This window comes from Meleagris gallopavo, chromosome 4 (assembly GCF_905368555.1).
Source record: "Meleagris gallopavo chromosome 4, MGAL_WU_HG_1.1, whole genome shotgun sequence".
Taxonomy (NCBI): domain Eukaryota; kingdom Metazoa; phylum Chordata; class Aves; order Galliformes; family Phasianidae; genus Meleagris; species Meleagris gallopavo.
Window position 1 is genome coordinate 40,660,270 of NC_139407.1, and position 11,932 is coordinate 40,672,201.

Sequence of the window (11,932 nt, forward strand, 5' to 3'; positions counted from 1 at the left end):
TGTTTTTGAAGGGACAGGGCAGAGCGTACCCTCAGTCTGGAAAACTTATTTTAAAAGGATAGAATCAAACTGAAGCTGTGACAGAGGAAGTTCAGGTTGGATATTAGGAAAGGGTTCTTCACAGAAAGGGTGTCAGGCAGCAGAACAGGCTCCCCAGGGAAGTGGTCATGGCAATGAGCTTGACAGAGTTCAAGATGCATTTGGACAAGGCTCTCAGACATATTTTCTGATTTTTGTGTGGTCTGGTCCTTTGTGGAGCCTGGAGTTGGACACAGTAGTACTTATTGGGTCCCAACTCAAGATAATCTATGATTCTATGAAGCACAAAATATGTAGAAAATAACGTTTTCTACAGAACAATTTCTGTTCTGTAGTCTTAGTGTTCTTCAAGATGATGTTTTCATTGCTTGAGGGTATCATTCTATTAATTCTTCATCTTTTTTCTACCTGTAGGGTTCAGTTATCCTTCCTACGGTTACTCTGCTTTTGGAGGAATGCATTTCCACCCTGGCACAACGAAGTCCAATGCTGGAATGAAACATGGTAACCCTGAAGATGTAATTCTTGCCACAGTTGAACTGAGTGTGACTGTCTTTCTTCTACAATATGAGCAGATGTTATGCAGATTTAACTAAGCGTGCTGTGTGGGGAGAGCTTTTCCTCTAAAGCCAGTCCCTTTCCTAGAATCTCGAGTGACTCAGAGGTTGACGTATGTTACATTGCTCTGCTTCTTTTCAGTTACATCAAAGTCCACCTTAAATCTGAGGCATCTTCTTTTTAACCACTAACTTCTGTGAAGCAGTCACCAAATTACCACTGTGTGCTTGATACATTCAGTGCATGTTTCAAGCAACAGCCCTTCTGCTGTTGAAAGAGATGACCCAAGGACTCGACCAGAGAAAAGGCATCTTCTTTTGTTGCCGCAGTCTGGTACTACACAGTAGTCAAAAGAAGTAATATAAAAGTTTATGGAAAGATTTGAGCAATAATAACTATGGTCCTGTCTTCCTCAAATAGTGAGATAATTTCCAATCTGCTTGTTGAATATTCTGTAGTTATTTACAAAGTCTCAGGGATGAATTTGCTGTCAGGGAAAACAAATCTGATTAATTCCAGTAGATTTCCTAAGAGTACTTCAGACTCGGATTGATGTTCTTTGGAAGGAGGATTTATCTGTTTTAGATATGTAAAAGTTTGTCTTTAAAACAGAAGTTGATGAAAACATAATCACTGCAGAGTGTGTTATGTTGCTTCATCTGTCCCTGTGAGTTGGTATCTGTAGTGTTATGATTTATGAGTGTTTAAAAATAACCCCTATGCCAAAGGAAATTTTTATATTTCTTTTAGGGTTCAGTTATTGCTGATTGAGCTTTATCACTTGCATAAAAAAAAAGTGGGAGTATTGAACACTAATGGTATTTATTTCTGTTTGAAGAACTGTCAAATAGCACAGTTGAAAAAGATGAAGAGAGCTCTGATAAACAAAGTGGCCAATGGGACATGAAACACAATGTGAAAGTGGAAACTGTGGAGAAGAATGAGTGCAGAACCTCTGGTCATTATGAGGAGAAAGAGGATGCTGCTTTGTGCTGTAAAGATGAAGGAAACAAAGCAAAGTGTGGCTGTCAAGGTAAGTAAACAATAGGTAGATCATAATTACGGTAGAGGGCAAAGTTGGTGTTAAGTCTTGGAAACTCCATAAATGTCTGCTCATTGTTTTGAAAACATGATAATTTTTCTTTGAGGAGGCAAGAGCAGTTCAGCTCTCTAGAGTCTGAGATCCTTCCCGTATGTAGATTGGTAGATAGATAATCCTACACCTTCATACTGCGACTGGGCAACTGGTCCTGCAAGGAGGTGAGATGGCTGACCCTGTGGGCACGTTTAATGCTGCTTCATAATAAACCTGTATGAGGTTCACTGAAAGCAGTGACCATACACAGAATACAATTCAGTGTATACAGTTCAGTGTCTTTTGATTTTTTGGTAGGCTTTAATGGATAAAGAAGGTCTGCATGATTGTTGTGCAGTCCTTCATGCGTGCAGTTCTGCTGTAAAATTGCATGCAAAGTAGTCTTAAAGATTTGAATATAAAATGTAAACCCTTTCTGTTTCCATGCAGCAAATACACAGGAAAATGACATTTTTTTTGGGTAGCAAAACCTTTTATGCAACCAATCAGTGAACAAAAGGGGAGGAAGACAGAAGTAGTCAGTAGGAGTGGTTCAGCAGTGCAGTTATAAAGTATGCAAAACAAACTGCCCTTTCTCAGGCAGCAAGATTTTCTTTGCCTGGGAAAGTGCTATAGATGTGGGGGTTTTTTTTAATGTGAATGACTACTTTTTTAAAGGATTTGAGTAACCATGCTTCTCTTCAGATTAAAAAAATCAACAATTGGAGTAGAGAGACATGTTTGAAGCACAGAGAAAAAATACCTAGAGAGGTCCAGTGTTCCAATTTTTTGGATTTTTATGTTGTATGAGTAAAGACTGAATGGCTTAAGACTTTTTATGTTGGATGTATATCCTGAACACAGCATCTATTGGATCCTATTATTTAGTGTTAAGAATAACAAGTAAAAATGCATCAGTCTATGCATATAGTCTGGGAACCATAGTGATCTAGAGACTATAAACTTCATGGATAGCTGGGTTAACCTTCGGCATACAGAGATTCTGTATTCATGTTAATCAGGGGTACGCATCTAAGTGAGACTAAAATGCTGGTTATGTGTAGCTGGAAATCCCTATGTGTTCCCTCCCTGTGTGAGCTTTAAATTATATCATCTATTTCACCTGTTTGCTATTAGTGACTTCTAACCTTTTATAGAAACTTGAATTTGCACAGAATATAGGCTGGTTTCAGGTGATACTGCTTCTCAGAATGACGACTGTGGTTTCCAAGTTTATCTGTTTCATTTTTGCTAGTTTCTGCCGATACAGAACCACAAAGTATTGGCAGAGCAGCTAGTGACCTCCTTCCGACCACTGTAAAGCTGAAGAGAGTGCCTTGTTCAGGCTGGGGAGGGGACACACAGCTCTGCATTTATGCCATATCTTCTGTGTGAGTTTCTGCACAATAGTTGATGGAATCATAGAATGGCCAGGGTTGAAAAAGATCAGAATGACCATCTGGTTTTCAACCCCCCTGCTATGTGCAGGGTCGCCAACCACTAGACCAGGCTGCCCAGAGCCACATCCAGCCAGCCTGGCCTTGAATGCCTCCAGGGATGGGGCATCCACAACCTCCTTGGGCAACCTGTTCCAGTGTGTTATCACCCTCTGAGTGAAAAACTTCCTCCTAATATCTAATCTAAACCTCCTCTGTCTCAGTTTAAGACCATTCCCCCTTGTCCTGTCTCTATGCACCCTTGTAAACAGCCATTCCCCCTCATGTTTATATGCTCCCTTCAAGTACTGGAAAGCCACGATGAGGTCTCCCTGGAGCCTTCTCTAAGCTAATCAAGCCCAGTTCCCTCAACTTTTCTTAGGTCTCTGAGGCTTCCTGTGCCTCAGTTTGCTCCAGTCTAAATAGTCAGGACTATGTGAGATGTTCTTTTAAGTGTTCTATGGACAAGAGGCTTTGCCTGCCACTTGTATCTGAGCAGTTCCAAGTTTCTGCTTCTTTAGTTTCATTGCACACGAGTGCACATTAATGGAATTATCAGTGCCACTCAAACCACAGGTAGCTTCCAGAGATGGGCTGTTCTCAGGATTCCTGCTGCCCGAGTGCTCAGCGTGTGCCTTGTTTTCCTTCCAAAAGACTCATTCCCTCTGTCCTTTCCTCTCAGGTGTAATTAACAACTCATCTCAGTGAATCAGTAAATAATGAATGTGTGGTGATTTGTACTTCGTATTTCTCTGGCAGCACAAACCTGCGCCAAAAGAAGGTGCTGCTACAGGGAAGGCAGTTGAGCTAATGAAGACAAAAATTTGTGTTGCAGATGGTCTGTTCCTGGAGAAGGCTATGCAGCTCGCCAAGCGTCACTGCAACGCTCTCTTTGATTACGCTGTAACTGGAGATGTGAGGATGCTGTTGGCTGTTCAGCGCCATCTCACTGCCGTCCAGGATGACAATGGAGACAAGTAAGTCAGTGCTGGCAAGGACTCAGTGACGAGAGAGTTAAGTCTGGCAGCAGAATGTAGTTAGCATTCCATCTGCTGTGGGTGCTGATCGGGGCTGCAGCACCACTCAAATCAAATAAACATTGTTCTCCTTTATGCTATTTGGGAGAGGGATGGTTGTGATTTTTGTTGCTCACACCACTAAGTTGGTTGCTGCAGTACCTCTCAGAAATAATGTGTGAGGGTGTCGTGAGGATGCTGTGAGTTTGCATTTTCTTACTTCGGATCAGTGCTGAGCGTGAATTGTTGCATTTGTGTCATGAAACACAGCTGATGGAGATCACCAGCTTTGTGCTGCAGGAGAGTGCCCTGCTTTTTATTCTATGCAAGTCCCTAACTCTTCATAGGGAATTTTAAGTTGTGGATGCACTGGGAGAAGTAAGTAGAAATAATAGCTCGAGGGTCCTTGCTGCTTTTCTCCTACTGATACTGAAGGACACTGTGCAGATTCTGTGGGACTCACAGTGAGGAACAGATTATTAGTAGTTATTTAAAACCAAACTTGGTGGAAGTGATTCTGAACACATGCAAATATAATCTCTCTTGAATAAACAAGTGATATTATCACATTGTCACTTTTTAGCTGGCAGCCTTTCGGCAGGCTTTGCACAATCACTTGTGTTTCCTTAATTGCAGTATTTTGTGCAGTAGAAGCCAGGTAAACCTTAAGGTCCCTAACCAGATGGAAAATTACAAGACTGAAGCAGGCCTTAGAGTACTGATAAGCTAAATACTCGAAATCACTGAGAACTGCTTACTTTGCTCTCCAGCTGGCAATTTGATGAAGCTTTGAGGTAAACAGGTATATGGATGAGGTAGGGGCTAGCAATAAAATCTGCTGGCACTTTGGACAGTACAACTTCTGTGTGTATTTATTGCTTTTGTTGTTGTTCGTTTTTAATGTAAAAAAAAAAAAAAATACTCCCCAGAAGATTGTGAGAGTATTAATCTCAGTCCCAGCAAGAGCAACCTGCATTTAAACATCAGTACGATGTTCCCCAGACTTGAAGGGTTTTTCAACAAGTCAAAGTAGTTTAATCATTATGGTAGTTATTTTTCCTGGATCAAGAAGTACCTGCAAGTATGTGAGTTGCAAGTTCATGTTGCTTTTCTCCTGGGAGGGAATTAGTCTGTGAGCATGTAATGCATATAAATTGCTCTGCAGCTATTGAACAAAACAAAGGCTTCTGGGCTGTCTGCCAGCTCTCTTACAGGAGCTGTTTAAGAAAAAAACAAAATTCCAAAATTTATAAATGAGTTCTCTGTAACTTTCACCTTAATCATTACAAACATATGAAAATGACTGTAAATTTTTTTGCTGAAGCCGTTAAAGAAATGTTACTGACAACAGTTTTGTCCATCTTTCATGAAAATAGTCTGTAGGGAATGAAAATACCTTTGTTGAGATCCTGTTTTGTGTATAATGGCTTTGATACCAAGTACGTTAATCTGGGATCAGCGTATACTTACAGCAGTGCTCACTGTTACTGCATTCATAGCACAGATCTCATGAAGTCACATTAAACACTTTGCCTCCACAAGGTAAAATTGAAATATTTACCACAGGGAAGAGAACTGAAGGCAGCAGAAGAGTAAATTTGTGAGATTTGGAAATAAAACATCAGCAGGAGAGAGCATAGGGAGTATCTCCTGGGGAGCGGAGGAACACTTCTTTTATGGCAGCAGTGGGACTGTTGCAACAACACAGAAGAGCTGAGGGAGGAAAAGTGCTACAGTGCTGCCTATGGCAGCATCCAGAGCCAATAAAACAGCCCTTCAGATGTAAGTTTGTTTTAGAAGTCTTGGTTGTTTTTTTCCTTTTTTTAACATATCTTGGGCTTCGGAGTGCGTGTTCTGAACTGAAAGAGGACTCTATGCCACAGATGGCAAGGGACTTCTTTATTTTTCTGATGGAAGTGTAGATGTGAGTGCATTCAGGTATTCCTGCAACAGGTTCCTTAACAAGCATATTGTGTGACCTGTGCCGATGTGTGTCCTCAGCAAAAGGCTTAAGAGAATCTAGAATTTGGCCAGGGAGAGCTTGCTAAGGTGTGAGTCAAAACGGAGCACAGCTTTGAAATGACGTCTCAAAGAAACAAGACAAATCAGATGAGTGATTATTGTCACAACCTGCTTTTTTCCTGGTGTTTTTTTGGCAAGTACAGCCACTCAGGCTGGCGGTGTGAAGGAAGTATCTCTGGAGCAGAGCACAGGAAAGGCTGCAGCAGGAACTCAGCAGAAGTGGTGCTTTGTTTTGCAGAGTCGCTCTTTTTTTTTTTTTCAGCACGTTTTTCCTTGAGCAAGAAAGATACCTTTGGCCACTGCTGCAAATCCTGGGGCTGTTGGTCACCGACCTGAGCCATGAGTAATTTTTCTGTTTGAAAATGAAAACAAGGAAAACCTACAGACTGGGAAGGGGGGAACCCCTGAGGAAAAATCTGCCTGGGTGGCAGAGGGCTGTGGAAATTCTGGAGGAAGGCTTTGACAGGAAGAGATGTCAGTGTCAGCTGAATAATTAAAATCACACACACACACACACAACACACAAAAAACGCCAGTGAAGAATTTGCGCACACGCACTACACCCCCACACACACACACACACACACACCACACACACACACACGCAAACAAACAAAAAACGCCAGTGAAGAATTCGGCTATTTCAGACAAGTTCTGAGACATTTCTTTTGTAATGCAAGGTTTTTATTTGTTGGACTAGTAGTTAAGTCATACTCAGGACCAGCAAAATTCATCCTGATTCTTTTTTGTGATTGAAGAGTTAAACACAGCTCTCTTCTGACTTTTTTTTTGTTGTTGTTAGCATTCATTTTAGGTGTTGACCAAGACTTCTAATAGTTAATTGTACAGCCAAGTCTTAGAATTTGTATCATACGTTTGAGAATACAGTGACAATGCTAATCTGTTATTTTGTTTCAGTGTCCTTCATTTGTCAATTATCCACCTTCATAGAAAACTGGTTAAAAACCTCTTAGAAGTGATGCCGGATATGAATTATAACAACATTATCAACATGAGAAATGACCTTTATCAGGTATGTTGTTGTGGTGGTGTAACTGATGAAGATCATTCAGCCAGCTAGAACTGTTCTCCTTACTGTCTTATTTTCTTCTGTTCATCGGAATGAGCCTAGATAGTAAGGCAAACTGGTTTAGAATTTCACACACACAGGCACACAATGACACACACTGTAAGGTGGTGGAAGAACAAGGGCATGTTTTCCTTCTATTAATTCCTAACTGTCTTGATGTTAAGAGAAACAGCTCCATTTGTTTATTATTATTGTATGTTTATTATAGAACAGCCCCCAAATACCGAATTCTTCAGTTTATATTTTCATTATTTGGCTCCTCATTTATTAAATCTGGACTAGTGTGCCAATTCTGGGCTCTTTCAAAGTTTTTAATGCAGGATAACTCAGGATCATGAGTGAGTTGCTGAGGAAGCTTGTAACAACTGTCTCTTTCTGTAGCCTAGAAGGTCTTCATGCCCATTGTATGAGCACCAAGGTTTTTCTTTCATTTCTTGGTTCACAGTGTACCATTAAAAAAAAAAACAAACGAACATGTCTTTTATCCAGTAGGGAAATAACTTTTAGCAGCCCAGCACATTCTCTCCTCAACTTATCTGCAACACAGTCTGAGCTTTTTCTGCTGCAACTTAAATGGGCTTTAAAAAGAGCAATGGAAACTTGCCAGTACAAGAAGCTCTTTTCAATCATGTGTGCCATTCCGTTATCATAAAGGTACCCAGCTGGACATCACACAGCAGCACTTCTGAGAAGACTTGTGCCATTTCTTTCTGTTCAGCTCCAAGCTGTAAATGGTAAAGCCAAGACTTCGTTATGTGCAGATAATCTTAGAGGCTTTATTGTGACTTCTCTGTTCTCTTACATGTTTCATTTTTGTGCTCGCATAAAGGAAGTTTGAAATGCGAAAGGTGATGAAAGCAAAAAAATTCTGAATTGAATTTTGTATGCCCTCTGTTTAACAGAAATAGGAAGCAAAGCTGTGCTCCATAGAAGAAATAAACCTCTAACTACCAGAATTTCTCCAGCTGCTCTACCTTCCACTTAAACCTTAAGCCAGTGATGGGAGGAAATGCAGGTTTAGTCTAAGGTTTCCCTTCTGTACAGATACTCTGAAAGATTAATCATGCTTTGCCATATCAATTCAAGTAATGAATTGCAAATACATTAGTGATTCCTCTGAGAAACACAAGCTTATTTTACAGAGCTGAAATTAGTTCCTTTTTTACAGTCATCTGTAAATATAAAAATAATGATATGGAGATGGATTCTTCTACATTTTTCAGATTATTTTAGTTTTAGGAATACAGTTTCCTAAACCGCTACAGTGCCTCACTGTTAAATACATACTTTGTGATCCAAACTTGTTACTGGCAAGGATGCAGTATACAGTTAACCTCTGGGAAAGCTTGAAATCTCAGCCTGAGAGCCTCAGTGCTGCAGGTGTCTTTGTGCAAAAATAGGAACCATGCAAACAGTATCAGCTAGATGATATTGCGTAATCTGAACTTTGGCAAACAGAACAGCAAGTTTTTCTGCTTTTTTGTATGTAGTTGTTTTAAGGATAGGGAAATCCTAAACTTGTGGCTAGGAACTTGCTTTTTAGGAGCAAAACTAGAATATGGTTCAGTTGTGGAGGCAGAGCTGAACAGGCTCTAGAAAGTGTGCGCTCCTTCTGTGGCAGGAGCTCGGCAGGGTTAGTGCATCTGGGAGTACAGGGATTCTCTCATTTCCCAAGTCCCTTGCACTACAAACAGCCAGGTTAGTTCCCCAATCCACAAGGTAGGCAATGTCTTCCTTACTCCTCAGGTCTGACTGCTGACACCAGTGAGGTGGCTTTTATTTCCAGTAAGTAGAAACCCTATCTGTGTTATACAGCAGAAGAAAATGTACACAAGTTTTTCACCTGTGCCAGCCTTAAAGTGGAGCAGCACCTCACAGTAGGTGCTTTTATTGGCTTAGCAGATTTCTGTAAAGGGGTGTAGTTGCCTCTCATCTTCTCATGGCTCACTTCTGTCACTTCCAGACCCCCTTGCACCTGGCAGTAATCACAAAGCAGGCAGAGGTGGTTGAAGACTTGCTGAAGGCTGGAGCAAATGTCAACCTTTTGGATCGCCATGGTAATTCTGTCTTACATTTAGCTGCTGCTGAAGGAGACGACAAGATTCTGAGTCTGCTCCTCAAGCATCAGAAGGCATCTTCAATGATTGACCTTTTCAATGGTGAAGGTATGGAACGATAGTGCCTGTACTTTACACTTACTTGCCTTCTAGACAAGCACCCCACCATTTCTGACAACCCAGTCTTTCCACGCAGATACAGACCTTGGAAATTGCATCTTTCCATGATTTGCACATTATATCCTTGTCTTTTACACACCTGCAGTCAGATAAAAGAACATAGATGTGTAGGTTTTGTGGTTATACAGAACGTAGAGATTGGTAATATCCATATTACACACTATGGATTTGAGCTTTTTGTTCTTTAGCATCACAGAAATTCAGGAACTGTGTTCCTCTTGAGATGCCCTAGAGAACCACTTTTAGAAGAAATTCCACCTGAAAATATTTCCTCCTCTCTAGTGAATAAAATCCCCTCAAAAATCATTTCTGGACCAGTGTCAAGTATCACATCTGGAATTCGGGGACTATAGAGTATTAAAGCTTATAAAATACCTACAGAGACCCTACTCTCTCACTTCTCAATGGCATGGGTCATTTGAATTTAGTACTCTTGCACTAGATGTAGATAGTAAAATACCTGGCCTAAAAATGTCACTATGCGATTTAAAAAACTGTGTTAAGTTCTTCAGAGAGAGTTGATTCTTCTTACTATTTATAAATAGAAAGCTTTATGATTCTCTTTTTGAGCTACTGCAGTTAATGTTGAGGTGACAGAGCTGTCTGACCTTTAAGGAGCATTAGTTATTCTCCAGGATGTTTCTAGAACATTGTAGGGTGATTCTTTATTCTTCCTCTCTGTTCCTCTGTGCAATTCGCTGATTTTTCTCATGCATGGTTTTGAGTCACAATTAATAACACAAATAGTTCCAATTTATGCACGAAGAACATTCTAATTAACACCATTTTTGGTGCACAGACAGGCAAACGTCATTTGTGCTCAGATAACTACAGTAACTCAGTCATTTTACAGCCTTTCAGAGATGCAGCTGTTTAAGAAGTCACTGCTGTGACATTTGTGTTTTTCAAATGTTAATGTACGCAAATGGCCTTTGTGTAGGTCTCAGTGCAGTTCACATGGTGGTGATCGCCAATAGCTTGTCCTGTCTGAAACTACTGATTGCTGCTGGAGTTAACGTCAATGCTCAGGAACAAAAATCTGGACGAACTGCATTGCATTTAGCTGTTGAACAAGAGAACATCCCCTTGGCAGGCTGCCTTTTGCTTGAGGTGAGGGCAGAATTTCTTTTTCCCTGGTCTTCCCAGATATGTATTTTCAAGACTTGTAAAATATGTCAGTCCTCAGTGGAAATGAAGTAGTGTTTCTCTTTATTGGCTTGGTTACTTTAACTGGTAAAATGGGAAAATTATCATTAATGTTGTTTGCTATTAGTCATTCAGCACTGCTGATGAACCTTTTGTTAGCTGAAAAATTTAGTTTGTGACCCTGACCTGGCTGCCTGTGCCATGCTTAATTTGCACTGAGTAATCCCAGCAGCCAATGAAACTACTCAGGAGCAAGTTGCTGATCTGGTGCGGTGGAATGCGTATGCAGATGTGCAGAGAGATAGCTGTGTGTATCTGTAAATATTTGTCTCAGCTCTAGCACCTTGATCTTAGCACACTTAATTGCGCACACCCACAGCTACCTGCAGTAGCTCCCCTGGTATGGGGTACAGATGTGCTAGCGGCCCGTCTGCTCTGCTGAAGGGCAGCAGGAAGGCAGCTTTCAGTGCACAGCAAATGCCGAGGGTAATCTGATAACAGAACTATGATCTGATTAGTATTATGGGATGCAAAGTGGCTTTTGTGTTTTATCTACCTGACCTATTTGGGTTCAGACAGCATGCCTCCTGCTGTAGTACAACAGTGCACAACCACTGTCTGTTCTTGTGTGCTGACAGTTGTAATCACTTTCTGATTCATTCTTTTCAGACAATGGCTGGAATTTTTGTGCAAAGAGGCATGGAATGGTGCTGCTTGCAGAGTAACAAGGTTTATGCAGACAAGTCTCTATGCAACAGTACTGTATAGATGAATAGCATTTTTCTTCTTCTCTTTCAATACTTAGGGTGATGCAGATGTGGACAGCACTACATACGATGGCACAACGCCTCTTCACATAGCAGCTGGAAGGGGCTTTACAAAACTGGCAGCAGTTCTCAAAGCAGCAGGTATGCAGTCAGATATTTATTGCAGTGTTCTCTTTAACTGTGCCAATTCAGGTTAGGGGGCTGCACTTAGGAGTTAATGAACTTAATGAGCAGAAGATAGCAGATGTTAAAAGCACAAAGGCTTGTTTCTCCTCAGGAAGTCCTAGTTTCAGGGGCTCTCTGCTACTTTTTAGCACCATCTAGTGGCTAAAAAAAGCAAAGCAAAATTGTGTTAGTAAAAATAGTTCCCAGGCATTCTTGGAAGTTTTGGGGTATTTGTAGATATTTTTTTAATATCTGCAGCAGACAAAAGCCCAGTTTTTATGGTTGGAATAAAAGTTGGACTATTTTAAAGGCAAAGAAACTGGGGACACTTCTCCCCAGTTTTGTATCATTACAGTAAAGTTAGTTTTGATTATGTACTGG

At 40.8% G+C, this 11,932-nt stretch overlaps 1 protein-coding gene across 1 annotated transcript in view; it reads left to right on the plus strand.

The window, feature by feature from the left end:
- NFKB1 (nuclear factor kappa B subunit 1) overlaps window positions 1-11,932 on the plus strand; it is a 58,780-nt gene that overhangs the window by 42,497 nt on the left and 4,351 nt on the right. Inside the window, 7 exon segments of the mRNA XM_019614812.3 lie at window positions 454-543; window positions 1,436-1,630; window positions 3,944-4,085; window positions 7,065-7,179; window positions 9,200-9,401; window positions 10,414-10,583; window positions 11,425-11,527. Coding sequence (XP_019470357.2) covers window positions 454-543; window positions 1,436-1,630; window positions 3,944-4,085; window positions 7,065-7,179; window positions 9,200-9,401; window positions 10,414-10,583; window positions 11,425-11,527 — 1,017 coding nt within the window.